General features: G+C 41.3%; 1 protein-coding gene across 1 annotated transcript; it reads left to right on the top strand.

The window, feature by feature from the left end:
• Window positions 1-465: 465 nt before the first annotated feature.
• Window positions 466-16,833, top strand: LOC110083973 (alcohol dehydrogenase 1B). The gene is made up of 9 exons (XM_020802926.3): window positions 466-598; window positions 1,779-1,880; window positions 7,196-7,334; window positions 13,020-13,107; window positions 13,214-13,433; window positions 13,663-13,926; window positions 14,694-14,829; window positions 15,238-15,376; window positions 16,382-16,833. Exons 1-9 carry the CDS (start codon window positions 581-583, stop codon window positions 16,428-16,430), a joined length of 1,155 nt encoding a protein of 384 aa, XP_020658585.3. The 5' UTR covers window positions 466-580; the 3' UTR covers window positions 16,431-16,833.
• Window positions 16,834-17,242: the final 409 nt, after the last annotated feature.

Genomic DNA, 17,242 nt, shown 5'->3' with positions numbered 1-17,242 from the left:
TATGCACCAGTATTGGGTTCACATGGTTGTATTTTCTACACTGTCTTTCAGGGCATATACGGTATCTTTATTTCACAAAATCCACTTCTGTTCCCCAATGCTACAACACACTGCACAGATAGTTTAAATAATGCTGCCAGAATACCCAAGCTCATCAAGCTACAACTCAGGACCCTAGATTATGGGGGAAAATAATCCTTCCCCACAGTGCCAAAAACAACATTGGCAATGCCAAGAACACACCCTATCTCTCACATGAGTTTTTTGTCTAAGTGATGGGTCCCTTGAAATGTGCTATATCACGGTGCTTCGGAATGTCTTAATTCAGCTTTGAGCTGAACACTCCCCCGTAACCTATTCATTTCCATTCCATTGTTGACATTATTGAAAAATACAAAGTGACTCAAGAGGAGGGGCTCCGTTTGTTAGGGTGGGACATGGTAAGTATAATACTCAACTGAGAGATAAGTACACTTTCTGTGGCAATTGCTTTCATGGAAAAATCTTTTAAATATCAGCGGACAAACTAAGAATCTTCAAAGCCACGCAGAGAGGCAGATCTGATACGAAAGCTGGAATCATGAGCACTGCAGGGAAAGTAAGTCAATCCTTTATTCATCTCAGAGTTTATTCATATTTATTCCTATACATCCCTAATTTTAAGCACAACTTAAAATTAGGGATGTATATGTAAATAGGTTAAAATTAAAAACATATTAAAATGTTAATTAGATTGTGTTTTTTTACCAGAAATAGGCTACTTCAAGAACATTCTCTCAGCCATTTACTAGATATTTTGTACACCTGGTGGGGCATAAAGTGCATGCCCATCAACTAAGTAAATTATTCCTTTAAATGTTGTTGTTACATTTGGGGGTCAGATGGCACCCAAAGATAAAACTGAACTTGTTGCATTTTTGATCTAGAGCAAGATTTGCTTCTGTCCAAAAGTTTCAAAAATTCTGCTTGTGGGCTGTTTCCCCGCCCCCAACAATACAAGTCATCTTAGTGAAGCTGAAACTTTCCAGTCTTCCAAATGCCATCACCTACACAGGATGAAGATGGAGGTGGAGCTGTTCTGCAGGAAAGACACAGTCAAATCCTCTAAATATTGCCACTGAACGTGTTGCAAGGTTCTTAGTGTTTCTCTGTAGAGTAAGACAACCCAATTAATCTGTTCCTTTCAGAAAGGCAGAAAGCTTTCTTCCAGCACAGAAGGAGCCTAGCTTTCATCATTCCATTTCTTTAGTCCAATAGATAACCACAGAAAAAGTGTTGTCAGGAGGTCCTACAGTAGTAGGGTACCATTTGAGATGGCATGTGTAGAAAAATATGTGTGCCATCACATTCCTGATGACTTAAGGCAACTTGAATAGGGTTTTCAAAGCTTGTCAAACGTTCAAGGACTGGTTTACCATGGGCATCTCCTACTCCCAGCGAGCTTCCACAGCCTGTCAGGGATTTGAACCAGCTCTCCTAAATCCTAATCCAATATTCTATCCACAAGGGTGGCTCTCACATGGAAAGATATTTCACAGATTATTAAGTGGAACAACTGAGAGCAGATGGATTGGGGTGCAGTCCCAGCAAGGGAACAAATTATATTGGACATTTAATACATAAGCATGATGTTAGCAGTCCTGGCAATGTGATTAAAAGCTGGCATATAAATGCTTGGAAGAGAGAGAAGGAGTCTTCATTTCAGCAAAAACATTCATGGGTTTATTTTTTAGTTACATATAAAAATGCCACCTCATATTGTATTTTCCCCCTCACAGGTCATCAAATGCAAAGCAGCTGTAATCTGGGAACCTAAAAAAACAATCAATGTTGTGGAAATAGAAGTGGCTCCACCAAAAGCGCATGAAGTTCGCGTTAAGGTAAATGCAATAAATCCAGAACCAGATTACTGCAAATGATCAGTCAGTGTCTATATATATTCATTCAAAGCAGGCTGGCTCTACCAGTAGGCAACTGTGAGGGACTAGAGGAAGTCTCAATTATAGCTTGATGGCTCAAGGACTTTTCTCTGTGGCCAGTGGTGCAGTAAGATTCAACTGTCAATCCATAAATATGTTTTATAAGGAGGATATCTTGTCCTTTGCTTTAGGCAGCAAAATGTCTCACACGATGCCAAGGTCCTCAGCCTAGCTCCCCGTTGCTGGAATGCCCGCTCCATTATATAGACAGACCTCTCTCAGCTGGAACATATTCCCATTTTCTAGAGAGTTACATGAGAATGATCTGTAGACAACGAGGAGACCATCACAGTGGTTCAATACTACTTGAATTGTTCTATCACCAGACTGCAGAATTATGGATTCTGCCCTTTGGTGACATACTTCAAATTTTCTGCCTTATTTTGGCGAATGCACCAGAGCTCTCTGGAAGAAAGTTATAAGTCTCTGACCAAACCACCAATCTCAGGATTCCTTAGAATGGACCAGGACAGTTGAAAGGGTAGCAAACTATTGTGACTGTGCAGCTCAAAAATACCCCTTGTCTTCTGAGAACTCTATACGAACATTGGAGCCCACAGAGAACTATGAATGCCTTAAAGAGAGTTTTCCATCTGGTGGGCCTTATGCATTTTTTTAACACAGTCATATTTCTGCAAGAAAGAGGCAGAACCTTTCTAGTTAATACATGCCTTTTAATCCAGAGATCAGAAACTGCAGAACTTGGGGTCAAGTGTGGCCCCCCAACAATCCCGAACCAGACCACCCATATGCCCCCCATCTTCATCATACTATCATACTATCATTTATTATATATACACACACATATACAGTGCATTTTCCCCACTCTAAAGGGTTACATACAGTATTAATGCTGTATTAGTTACGTTAAACCTTGAAGCTGACACATGCAAACTATTTGTCCCACCCTTTTGCCTTTGGCTTTGTCAAATCAACACAGAACTTTCTCCCCTCTCTCTGGGGAACCTCCCTGAAATTGGATCTGACCCTTGGATCGAAAAGATTCCACACCCTTACTCTAATCCCCTTTCAAAAACAAACAACTCGATAGTATGTTTACCTGAGGTGCCCTTTGATTACATAAGTAACAACGGGCACCTCAGGTAAACATACTATTGAGTGGATTTTTCATAAAAGATTCAGCATAATGGAAACCTTTTCCAACACATTTCTGCTAGTGTTTAGGTCAGACTTCTGGTTCCCAAGTCCAGGCATCACAAGTCTCAAATATTACATACATTATGCCCCTATAAATCCAGGTTCATCGTCCACATTCCTTAGTCAGGGTGGTAGATCGTGGGCATGCAACATGTTAAAAAAGGAAGAGAGGGGTGTTAGAGATAACGATCCAAATTAAACTACAATTCCTGGAGTACTTTGGAAACCAAGAAAATTTAACAGGTTCAATTCTCAGATTTGGGGGGGGGGGGCAATACGCAACCTTCCTACAGTGCCCCTAGTGGCTTAATGCCAGCAGATTGTTTTGTAGTGAGATCTTTAAGCAACACCATTTCTGGTAGCATTGCTAAACTAAGTTGAATGTCTGCACCCAATTTGCTTCTGTTTTCAAAATTGCATTGGCCCCATGCATGATATATTTATGTCTAAGAGACATCACTCACATGAAGGCATTGGTGGTTTTAAGAATATGAGTTTTAGCTGTGCTTTTTTAATTTCTGGGCTGTTCTCGTTTTATCCACATATAACTGGGTCAGCAGTTTGTATAGCTCGGCTGGGATTTGAATCCAGCTCTGCTAAGTGATAATCAGTTACTCTATCCGCTACACTGCAGTGACTCTTGAAAAAACATTCCAATTTATTTGTTGTTGCTGTTTCAACTTAAGAAAGTCCAAAATATTCTCAAAGATCCATCACACCCGGGCCATTCTCTCTTTCAATTTTACCATCTGGTAGGAAGAATAGGATAATTAAAACAAAGACAAATAGGTTGGAAAACAGTTTCTATCCCAGAAACTGCAGCTATATTGAATTCCACTGTATAGTGCAATATTAATGTGTTGTGTGATGGGAAATTAAATGTGAAGGATGTGGATGTGAATGAGAGTGATGTGTTTTATGTGTAATGTGCTATGTTTTCATATTATGGATGCTATGTTCTTGTGTGTTTTATTATTATATGTACTGGAGATGACATTTAATTTTGTTGTATGGAGGTACAATGACAATAAAGAAAATTCAAATATACCCCCTAATGCTTGGACCACTCCCTAGGCAGTTTACAACAAAAGTATGCAAACAACAACTTGCACCCAAGCAAGTGAGGTACTCATTTAACTGACCTCAGAAGGCTGGAAGGCTGAGTCAACCTGGAGCCTTCTAGTTCAACCCATGATTTTCAAACTCAGGTCATGAGCAGAACTTGACTGCAGGACTGCATTTAACCACTGCATCACCAACTTGATTATTTGAGTCTGCTTTTAGCATAGGCTATTTTTAAAAACCCCTTCATGGATTGCTGTCTTGTTGTGGCAAAAGGGCTTGAGTAATTCAGAGAAGCTATGGGCTATGCCGTGCAGGGACACCCAAGACGGACAGGTCATAGTGGAGAGTTCTGACTAAACGCGATCCACCTGGAGTAGGAACTGGCAAGCCACTCCAGTATCTTTGCCAAGAAAACCCCATGGACAGAAACAAAAGGCTAAAAGATATGATGCTGGAAGATGATCCCCTCAGGTTGGAAGGTGTCCAACATGCTACTGAGGAAGAGCGGAGGACAAGGACAAGTAGCTCCAGTGCTGAAGTGGTTGGGCCAAAGCCAAAAGGATGCTCAGCTGCAGACATGTGTGGAAGTGAAAGAAAGTCCGATGCTGCAAAGAAAAATACTGCATAGGAACCTGGAATGTAAGATCTATGAACCTGGGTAAGTTGGTTGTAGTCAAACAGGAGATGGCAAGAATAAACATTGACATCATTGGGCATCAGTGAACTAAAATGGACGGGAATGAATGAATTAAATCCAGACGATTATCATATCTACTATTGTGGGCAAGGATCCCATAGAAGAAATGTAGTAGCCCTCATAGTCAACAAAAGAGTGGGAAAAGCTGTACTGGGATATAATCTCAAAAATGATAGAATGATTTCAATATGAATCCAAGGCAGACCTTTCAACATCACAGTAATCTCAGTCCTTTCCAAACATTGCGTTGCTGATAAACTCCCCTGGGAGACTCAACGCTTCTTGCTCTCTTTGGCTCCAGGCACCACCGGTAATCAAAGTTCTTTAATAAAACAACTTGAGCAGTTGAATACTTTGTAGGTATTAAAAATAAGGATTAAAGATTAAAAAGGGAGCAGAGCTTGATACCAATGCTGTTCCTCCCTCAAACCGGAACCGGAAAACCTACAAACTGAATTGGGCAGAAGCAAGATCATCAGCAGTCTGTTCATCAAAGTTTCTGGAAATCTGGCCAGGCAGCAAGGAATAGCAGGCAAGAGATGAAATTCCGTGTTAACTTCCAGGTTTATGCACCAAACACCAATGCTGAAGGGGCTGAAACTGACCAATTCTATGAAGACTTACAACACCTTCTAGAACTGACACCAAAGAAAGATGTTCTTCTCATTCTAGGGGATTGGAATGCTAAAGTAGGGAATCAAGAGATAAAAGGAACAACAGGAAAGTTTGGCCTTGGAGTTCAAAACGAAGCAGGTCAACGGCTAATAGAGTTTTGTCAAGAGAACAAGCTGGTAATCACAAACACTCTTTTCCAACAACACAAGAAGTGACTCTACACATTGAAATCACCAGATGGGCAGTACCGAAATCAGATTGATTATATTCTCTGCAGCCAAAGATGGAGAAGCTCTATATAGTCAGCCAAAACAAGACTTGGAGCTGATTGTGGCTCTGATCATCAGCTTCTTATAGCAAAACTCAAGCTTAAACTGAAGAAAGTAGGAAAAACCACTGGGCTAGTCAGGTATAATCTAAACCAAATCCCTTCTGAATACACAGTAGAAGTGAAGAACAGATTTAATGAACTAGATTTGGTGAGCAGAGTGCCTGAGGAACTATGGATGGAGGCTCATAACATTGTACAGGAGGCAGCAACAAAAGACATGCCAAAAAAAGGAAATGCAAGAAAGCAAAGTGGCTGTTCAGCGAGGCCTTACAAATAGCAGAGAAGAGAAGGGGAACAAAATGCAAGGGAGATAGGGAAAGTTACAGAAAATGGAATGCAGATACACAGATGATACTACTCTGATGGCAGAAAGTGAGGAAGAATTAAGGAACCTCTTAATGAGGGTGAAAGAGGAGAACGCCAAAGATGGTCTGAAGTTCAACATAAAAAAAAACTAAGATCAAGGCCACTGGTCCTGTCACCTCCTGGCAAATAGAAGGGGGTGATGTGGAGGCAGTAACAGACTTTACTTTTTGGGCTCCATGATCACTGCAGATGGTGACAGCAGCCACAAAATTAAAAGATGCCTGTTTCTTGGGAGGAAAGCAATGACAAACCTAGACAGCATCTTTAAAAGCAGAGACATCAGCTTGCCGACAAAGGTCCGCATAGTCAAAGCTATGGTTTTTCCAGTAGTGATGTATGGAAATGAAAGCTGCACCATAAAGAGGGCTGACCACCTAAGAATTGATGCTTTTGAATTGTGGTGCTGGAGGACACTCTTGAGAGTCCCCTGGACTGCAAGGAGAACAAACCTATCCTTTCTAAAGGAAATCAACCCTGAGTGCTCACTGGAAGGACAGATCCTGAAGCTGAGGCTCCAATACTTTGGCCACCTCATGAGAAGAGAAATATCCCGGGAAAAGACCCTGATGGTGGGAAAGTGTGAGGGCAAGAGGAGAAGGGGATGACAGAGGACGAGATGACTGGACAGTGTCATAGAAGCTGCCAAAGTGATTATGACCAAACTCCGGAAGGCAGTGGAAGAAAGGAAGGCCTGGCATGCTCTGGTCCACTGGATCACGAAGAGTCAGACACAACTTACTGACTAAACAAGAAACAGAATTCTCAAAAAAAAAAAAAAAAAAAAAAGGATTGGTGTGTTGCTAGTTTTTCCTCCCACACACACACACACACACGTTACTTATATTTGTAAACCATCCTTAGAACTAATGTGGAAGGACTATACAGAGAAATTCCCGCAGGAGCAGCAAATAAATAAATTCATTTAATGTACCTAAATCAGAAACAGTTGTCTTTACACTGAGCTATCTTTTGCCTTCATTCCAGATGGTGGCTACTGGAATCTGCCGCACAGATGACCATATCGTGAGTGGCTCAATAAAGACGAACTTTCCCGTTATTCCTGGTCATGAAGGAGCCGGTATTGTGGAGAGTGTTGGGGAAGGTGTTACCAGTTTGAAGCCAGGTATGACAAAGTCCACAGTGGCATCAGGGAATAGCAACCCTCAACCTGTCAGCAATGGTAAAATGTAACTAGGATGCCACCAAACTCAGGTAGGATAGAGTTCGTTTGAGGTACAAAACTAAAGGTTGTTTTGAGGAGCAAATCATAGAATCATAGAGTAATCGAGTTGGAAGAGGCCTTCAAGGCCATCAAGTCCAACCTCCTGGTCAATGCAGGAACACAAATCAAAGGATATGTGCCAGGTGGCTTTCCAATTTTCTCTTGAACACCACCAGTGTATTCTCTCATGGCAAAAACAACAAGAAATGTTGTGGCATTTTAAGGAAGAATAAGGTTTATTGGGAGGGCATGAACTTTTGTGAACTGCAGCCCAGTTTTTAAAACGCAAAATCAAAAAACTCAATGGGATAGATAAAATATTTATTATGGCAGCATGTTTCAGATCTTTTCATACCTTAATTTAAAAAAAGCCTAATCAAATGTCATCACAGTTACTGCAGAATCAGAGGATGTGTCCAGTGTACCGTGCTTAGGTCAAGTATTAATGGATGAGTTTCAATTGTTGAGACCTGAGGATGTGGACAGGGTGCTTGGATCTGTCCGTCCTACCACCACTCCACTTGACCCTTGCCCATCCTGGCTAATTGAAAGATCTGCCAGGAGGGTTCGCACTTGGGTCCAGGAGGCCGTGAACGCCTCTTTGAGAGAGGGAGTGGTCCCTACCACCTTGAAAGAGGCGGTAATTCGCCCACTACTTAAAAAGCCTAACCTGGGCCCAAGGCTGGTGGTTAACTACCGACCAGTAGCGAACCTCCCTTATTTGGGCAAAGTGTTGGAGCGGGTTGTGGCTGGGCAACTCCAGGCGCTGCTGGATGAAACGGATTTTCTGGATCCATTTCAATCAGGTTTCAGGCCTGGTTTTGGTACAGAGACTGCCTTGGTCGCTCTGTATGATGACCTTTGCAGGGAGAGAGACAGGGGGAGTGTGACCCTGTTGATACTCCTGGACCTCTCAGCAGCTTTCGGCACCATCAACCATGGTGTTCTTCTGGATAGGCTGGCTGGGTTGGGAGTCGGGGGCACTGCTTTACGGTGGTTCCACTCCTTCCTGGCTGACCGTGTCCAGAGGGTGGTGCTGGGGGACAGTTGCTCTGCCCCATGCCGTTTATGTCATGGGGTTCTTCAGGGCTCAATACTGTCCCCCATGCTGTTTAACATCTACATGAAACCGCTGGAGGTTTGGGCTGAGGAGTCAGCAATATGCTGACGATACTCAGCTCTACCTCTCGTTTTCCACCAATCCAGGTGAGGTGGTTTCTGTGCTGAACTCGTGTCTGGACCTGATAATGGACTGGATGAGGGTTAATAAATTGAAACTCAATCCAGACAAGACGGAAGTGCTGTTAGTGGGTGCTTCACCGGACAGGTTGGAGGGCCATTTCCCTGCCCTGAATGGGGTTACATTCCCCCTAAGGGATAGGGTCCGCAGCCTGGGGGTGCTCCTGGACCCCAGTCTAACACTGGAAGCCCAGGTGGACTCGGTGACCAGAGGCGCTTTCCTTCAGCTGCGGAAATTATACCAGCTGCGGCCCTACCTGGATGAGCGGAGTCTCATGACAGTTACACACGCACTGGTAACATCTCGTATAGATTATTGCTATGCGCTCTACGTGGGGCTGCCTTTGAAGACGGTCCGGTGACTGCAACTGGTCCAGAATCGAGCTGCACGGCTGGTGAGTGGTGGAGCTGCTAGAGATCACATCAAGCCGATTCTGTTTAATTTACATTGGCTACCAGTTGCTGCCCAGGCCCAATTCAAAGTGCTTGTTTTAACATATAAAGCCCTAACTGGCTTGGGCCCTGGATACCTGAAGGACCGCCTCCTTCCATATGAACCTACCAGGCAATTAAGATCTAAGCAGGGGGCCCTTTTGAAAGAGCCGTCCCTCAAGGAGATAAGAGGGAGGGCTTGTAGAAAAAGGGCCTTTTCGGCAGCTGCCCCCAGACTATGAAATGCCCTCCCGACTGAGATTCGTCTGGCGCCGACGCTGATGACATTTCGGCGCCAGGTCAAAACCTTCCTGTTCCAAATGGCTTTTAACTGAAATAATATCAGCTGTAGGTCTGATGCCAATTTTTATAATATATATTTTAATTGCATTTTAATTATTTTGCCCTTTTATTTTGCCTTTTTATTGTATTTTAAATCAGTGGTTCTTAACGTGGGCGATAATGCCCCCCAGGGGGCGATTTCATTTTTCAGGGGGGCGGTAGAACGAAAAGGGGCGGCGTGGGGGCGCTGGAGCAGAAGGGGGGCGGTAGGGGGGCGCTGGAGCAAGCCAAACCTGTGAAGATGGCTGCAGCCTTTTTACAGTCTGCATGAATATATATTTTCCTTCAATCTTAATTTAGTTTCAGAGTTTTCGTCTTGAAATTTTTAGTTCCTGCATTGCGGTTTGTTTTATGCCCTTTTTATATTTCTTTTTGCGTCTTAAAATTCACTTGCAACTAAATATAAAATGTTACTTTTGGGGGGCATTTCATTTTCTTGGAATTGAATTTTGTTTTCAGGGGTCATTGGATTTAAGTGTCATAAATAAATAAATAAATAAATAAATAAATAAATAAATAAATAAATAAATAAATAAATAAATAAATAAATAAATAAATAAATAAGAAAGAAAGAAAGAAAGAAAGAAAGAAAGAAAGAAAGAAAGAAAGAAAGAAAGATATCATCACCTCGGGGAGGGGGGCGATGATAACTTCCTCAATGGCTCAAGGGGGCGTTTCTTTCAAAAAGGTTAAGAACCACTGTTTTAAATGCTGTAAGCCGCCCAGAAACCTTCGGGTAGTGTGGGCGGCATATAAGTTAAATAAATAAATAAATAAATAAATAAATCAATCAATCAATCAATCAATCAATCAATCAATCAATCAATCAATCAATCAATCAATCAATCAATCAATCAATCAATCAGATAAGTTCATAACGGAGAATGTCCCTAATGAAGGACCATTACAATTAAAAGGGTACAAAATACATTACAATTTTTTTAAAAAATGTTTTGATCTATTCTATTGTTGTTTTAGGAAGAACTGCTGGATAGCTCTGTGGTTTCAGTCTCTGGCTACAGAGCCAGAGCTTGGGAGCTCGATCCCCCACTGTGCCTCCTTGATAGGGCCTGGACTCAATGATCCAGCCCTGCAGTCTTAAGATTAGATGACATTAGTGTTCTAGTCTTTGGCTTCTCAATGAATGGGGAAATGATGGGGGGGCCTCTGTGCCCATTAAAACATCAGAATGTGGTGGGAGAATCAGATCTCCCCAGAATCCCCTAGCCAGCATGGCCACTCTCAGGACTGCTTCCTTCATTGCTTTCTCCAGAAACCCACCAGTCCATATCCTAGTGTAACCACATGCTCAGGCCACTATAGTGTCCAGCCACCGAAGGCCCTCCCACTTAATGGCACTCCCATTGGAATTTGCTGAAAACCACCCTTATATCTAAGCAGCATCTCATATATATATATATTGCCATTACCTTCATGTCAGAACTCATGACATTTGAAGTTGCGAATGAATAAAATAGTTAAGAGTTAAATTAAAACTGAATAAAGTAGTATATTGCATCTGGCTGGATTGCTCAGTGCGTTGGGTATCTGGATGAGGAACCAGAGGTTGGGAGTTGAATTCGTCACTCTGGGTGTGTGGCCTTGGGCAAGCTACCCTCTCCCAGGGTGCCCGCAGTAGAAGGGAACGGTATACCATTCTTTCGCTACCAAGAAAATCCTGAAAAGGGCTACTGTAACTAATAATTGATGTGATGGCACAAAATTATTATTACAAAGTATATTGTGGGTAAGATTCATGTTGTGTCAAAACAAGGCTCATATCACTACCATTTCTTTTAAACACTTGAGCACTCTCTATTTCTATAGCCCCTCTTATTAAATTCAGTGTAGACGGACTCTGCACATTTGGACATCATGGAAAGCCAGGATTCCTGGATGTGGAGAGAGGTGGCACTAAGCAAACCCTTCTCAGGAGAGCACTCCACAAACAGTGGGTATTCCCAACATTGCCCTTCCCCATGGAGCCTTCTACAGAATAACAGATTGAGGGGGAAGTTGCATAGTAGGGCCTCCACAGATGATTTTAGAGCCCACATAGTGTATATATGAGAAGAAGCATTCCTTAAGGTACAGTGGTGCCTCACTTGATGATGTTAATTCGTTCCAGCGAAATCGCTGTAGAGCGAAAACATCGTCAAACAGAATTAAAAAGCCCATTGAAACGCATTGAAAACCCTTCAATGCGTTCCAATGGGCTGAATACCTGCTCGTTTTGTGAAGATCCTCCATATGGTGGCCATTTTCGGTAAAGTGAGGAATCCATCCCTAGAAAACAGGGGGGGGGCATTTTGACAGCTGGTGGCCATTTTGAAGCCGCCAATCAGCTGTTCAAAAATATCATTTTGCGAAGAATCGGTTCCCGAAGCAGGGAAGCGATCATCGCAAAGTGAAAAAACCCCATTTAAAACATCATTTTGCAATCGCATTTGCGATCACAAAAACCTCATCGTAAAGCGATTTCCTCATTAAGTGAGGCAATCGTTAAGCGGAGCACGACTGTATTGAGATTCTAAGCCATGTGTGCATTGATACATAGAAGACGGCGATGTAGTTTAGGAGGAATAAAAAGGAGCGAAGCAAAACAACCACAAAACACAGATTTGTTGCAGAAAAACTGCAGTACTCACATGACCAATCTTGGCAAAATCAAATTAACCCATCAAAACTACCAAGTGATTGTGAAATGATTTCTTTCAGAGACTGGATGAAATCATTAAGAACACAAGTTAATTTTTCCCACAGCACCTTTTTCCTGATTAAATCCATCGGTTCTCCATCTTTCCTATCTTACATCCCACTTATCACTGAGTCCTACCAAGCCACAAAAAGTGTACATTTTGTTACGTACAGCTGGGGGCTCCTTTCGCCAATAACCATTATTGCTATTTACACAACAAAGCTTCAAAGGAAAAGGACCAGGGGTCTTAAACCATCACTAGGTGAGATTTGACTCATATAATTTGCAATTTGTGTCTACTAACCATTTTGGGGGCACGTATATATGTATACATATTTGCCATGTAGTCTCATGTCTGAGGAAGTAGGCGTGTTCCATGAAACCTCACACTAAAATATAGCAGCTCGTCTTTCAGGTCCTGCAATGTTTTTGTCTTCTGTCTTGGGCCCTCACCATGCTGCCCTGCCTAGCATTGCCCCCCCCCCCCCCTGGGCTTTTCCTGCTAGCTGCTGCTCCCCTTCTTTGCTCATCTAGCATCTTTGTAGTGTTGTCATGTGTTGACAATGTGGTGGATTTGGGTCTCATTGACACCGTCACAAGAATTACTAGGTCAGCACTAGGACTTTCATCAAATGGCCAGGATTACTGTTGTAGAAATATCTACAGTTTTGCTGTCCTCTGAAGATGCCGGCCACAGAGACTGGAGAAACATTAGGAAGAACAACCTTCTGAACACGGCCAAAGAGCCCGAAAAACCCACAACGACCATTAGATCCCAGCCGTGAAAGACTTTGTGAATGCATCTGCATTTTTACTTGTGTGTACTGTTACTACCAACCTTCATGGGGGCTCACAATAATCTTTGTAATCACCAGGAGATAAAGTCATTCCACTCTGCCTCCCCCAGTGTGGAAAATGCACCGTTTGCAAAAATCCCAAAGGCAACTGGTGTGAAAAGACAGAGTGAGTATTTATTATTATTTATAGACGGTAGGAGTAATGTACTGTTATTTCTTGTCCCTGCTGAAGACCAGAATCAAACCTTCTGATCTTTTTTCATGTTTTAAAGCTTTCTCGAACCCAGAGGAGTAATGTATGATGGCACCACCAGGTTCACTTGCAAAGGAAAGCCAGTTCACAATTTTGTTGGCACCAGCACCTTCTCGGAATACACCGTGTTGCATGAAGATTCTGTGGCCAAAATTGATCCTGCCGCTCCTCTTGAAAAAGTGTGCCTCATTGGCTGTGGATTTTCTACTGGCTATGGGGCTGCCGTCAAAACTGCAAAGGTAAGAATTAACAACACAGGTGGGCGATCTGCTGCATGGGGAACATGCGTTGTGTCCAAAGTTCCTTTCTATCACTTATCTGTTATGAAACTTTTCCCACAAAAACTTACTTTATTTTAGTTCCATAATGGAAAATATATAATATGCAGCACATAATAATTACCACATACTAATTTCACATTGCTGAGATTCTCCAAATGACATTTTCTTGCTTTTTATGTTGCTGTAGGTTCATCCTGGTTCTACCTGTGCTGTTTTTGGCCTGGGAGGAGTAGGTCTCTGTGTAGTCATGGGCTGTAAATCAGCTGGCGCTTCCCAGATCATTGGGATTGATATCAACAAGGATAAATTCCCTCTGGCTAAACAGCTGGGTGCCACCCAATGTATCAGCCCTCTGGATTTCAAGAAGCCCATCAATGAAGTGCTGTTTGAGATGACCGATGGTAAAGGTGTAGACTATTCGTTTGAAGTGATTGGGCGCACAGATACCATGGTACGTGCATCAAAATAGCCTTGTAACAGACCTGAACAGTTTTAAAGCATCCAGTATTTTCTTATTCTCATTTTAATGCAGATTTTGCTCCAGTAATTATTTGATCAAGATCTTTTGGATGTGTGACATAAACAAAAAATATGGGTGGTACAAATAAAGGGGTCTAAAAGATGTTTTCAACACTTATTCTGTGTGTCCTAAGGTTTGCCTGCAAGCAGACGGAAGTGCTAGCCTTATATCTGCTCCTTTGTAATCCTGCCACTATAGGCGACCACAGAATGTATTGCAGTTTTTAAATTCTCAGCGGCACATATAACTTAAGGAACTAGTAGTGTCTATCTCACTTTACATAACTGCTGCATTTGCTGTTTAACTGCATCTGATTCACCACTCAGTGGAAGCTAAGATGCTTCTTACAGACAGAATGCATCTTTAGTTGACTGTCTGCTAAGTACTAGGTTGTTTCCCATCTCTCTACTCAAGCTATGAGTCTTGGCATTATTAAAACACAGCTAATAATGATTGAGTGTATCATAGGGATGTGGCTTCCCTTCATGCAATTATATTTTCTTCCCCACCTGCTAGTCAAGACAACAGGTTGTACCCTATGATAAATATAAGGTCACTCTGGGTCTGGGTTTCTTTCTTACTGTGATCACACTTTAAAACCATAACAGAGAAGAGCTGGTGCTTGAAAGCAATTTCTATTATACTGGGCAAACAGATCCTCTGTTTGATTGAAATGCGTAACTCTGGAATTTCTCCAGATTTCAGCCTTGGCTTCCTGCAACATGAACTATGGAACAAGTGTCGTAGTGGGAGCACCTCCTTCAGCATCTGAGATTACTTTCTCCCCAGCACTTATCTTCACAGGTCGCACTTGGAAAGGATGTGTATTTGGAGGTATAAGCAGAATTATTAATTAATATTAATTGACTGCTGCAAGGTGTAATGACATATTTTCCTTACAGGAAGCATGGAGCAGACCATTGCAACATTTCATGCAGTAGACTGGCAAGGAAGTTCAAGAACACTGTTGCAGTATCCATAATATTTTCAGCAATTTCAGTGCTCTCATAGATGTAGAGGATAGCCCTCCTTTACATCAGGGTTAGGCAACTTGCAACTCCCCCAATATTCCTGGATTACAATTTTCATCAACTCTAGCCAACATGACTAGAGTTAACATGGACAGAATGGTGTAAATCTGATCTAGGCTAGAAATCTGTTGGATTGCCAAATCTTGAAACATTTTCATGGTTTTGTAAGCTCTATGTCACACATTTTGATGGTTTGCTTTCTCATCTGCAGGCCTGAAAAGCAAGGATGATGTCCCAGAGCTGGTTTCAGATTTCATGGCAAAAAAGTTTTGTTTGGATCCATTAATAACTCATATTTTGCCTTTTGATAAAATCAATGAAGGGTTTGAGCTGCTCCAGACTGGAAAAAGGTAAACCTTCCCTCTCTTTTCATAGCTGTTCTTCAGCCAAAACTGAACAGATATGGTCATAAAAGTAGTGGACTAGGAATCCTAAAAGCTTATGTTCCAGGACTGAGTACAGATATGTTAACAGAGCAGTATTAAAGCACAAACGACATTACAATTACAAATGTGTCCGCAGAGAATGAGCTGTGATAGTTAAATTGATAGACATGCACTAATACAAGGTAGACTAGTCTTTAGGAACTGAAGAGAACAACTTGGCTTTTTCATTTCTGAAATGCAGATTTAATGGGCAACTACGCTGTAGCTACAAACTCTCTGAGCAGAACACGCAAATACATCAGTGTGTCCATGGCTACAATCTAATACTGGATGCTGCATGAACTGTTTATTTACAAAGAAAGAGAAGGCAGAAGAAAATAAAATAGGTGCTCAAAAAAGGAAACACTTGATAGGTACTTCCAAATAGAAATAACTGCATGTGTTTTAATGCTTGTAAATAAAAAAAATGGAATTTTGTACACAAGGTATTCACCCAAATGATATCTGATAACCATACCATTAGGGTCTAATTTCTTTTAATCCTCCTAATAAGCAGCAATTCCGTTTGAAAAAGAAACTGAATCCATTCTGGACAGAGGAATAGTATACATTTATGGTCCATCTACCTTGATTTTTTTTTTTTGTTAGTAATATAAACATTTTTGCCTTTGTGAGAGGGCTATACTGTATGTATGGATGAAACTGAGTGTTTCTGCTTCTTGCTATGCAGCTTTTAAAAATCATCTTTTTAGGCTGATGAGCAGGTTGAACTCTTCTGTCAAGATTCAGTATCCACAGTCTTCACCTGCAAACTATTCAGTGAAGTTTAAACCCGATTGTTGAATCCAGATTTAACTAGTTATTCCCTGCAGATTCTAGTAGCTCTGCTCTAAGTATGACAAAGTCCTATCAACTTTATTTAACTGAAGTCATTACATTAAAACTTAACCTGTCTTCTGATGTTTTCAGTATTCGCACTGTTCTGCTATTTGGTAATGAGGAAAAAAACAGAAAGTGACCTTTTCAAGCTGACTTCCACCACTTTGAATGGCCATACCTGGAATAAGAGGGAATCTCCAGAGACAACTGGATCCTGCCATCAATTTATGTCAATTTGGAGTCAATTTTTCTTTGTGTGTAATAGAACAAAACTACTGAAAATACCTTATCAGCCCATTCAGGACTACACAGGTCATGTTCAACAAAGCAAAAGCAAAATAATAATCTGCTGTAGGTGGTGGGAATTAGGCTACAACCCTACAAACTCATGGGAGTAAATTCCCATTGAATTCAAAGGGATCCTTATTTCTTAGAGGGCATGCACTGTTAATCAGCATATTGAAATTGTTCTACAGAAATAAATTTGTTTTTACATTGTGTACAAAAATAATAAACATTATTTGTGATGTATGAATTACAAAGGTTTCCCAAGTTTTCTACAAGTTAAAAAAATGTCGTAGATATGAAATATAACTTTATACCTTTTGATCTGAAATATCAGCAGGGGCAAAAAAATAAGGTCTTCTCTTTGAGATCTGAACTATTTAAACAAACATCTGACACTAAGAAAGAAATGAAATGATCCTAAAATTTAAATCAAGCTCCATTGAATTTTTTTCACTTAGCATATACAAAATGCAATTTATTTATGGTACTGCAGTAATTTCCAGGTTTTTTATTTAGTTTCTGCTTTGCAATTCCTATAGGAAATACATGTTTATTATTAGAGCTGTGCAAATACTGTACACTCTGACGTACTCTGTAAGGGGCATACAGATCAGGGCTGACCCACTAGGAAACATTACAACCTGCTATGCATTTCTGAATCTT

Source organism: Pogona vitticeps, chromosome 5, assembly GCF_051106095.1.
Source record: "Pogona vitticeps strain Pit_001003342236 chromosome 5, PviZW2.1, whole genome shotgun sequence".
NCBI lineage: Eukaryota > Metazoa > Chordata > Lepidosauria > Squamata > Agamidae > Pogona > Pogona vitticeps.
Note: the sequence above shows the minus strand (reverse complement) of the source record. Positions and strands in the feature narration are given on the sequence as shown.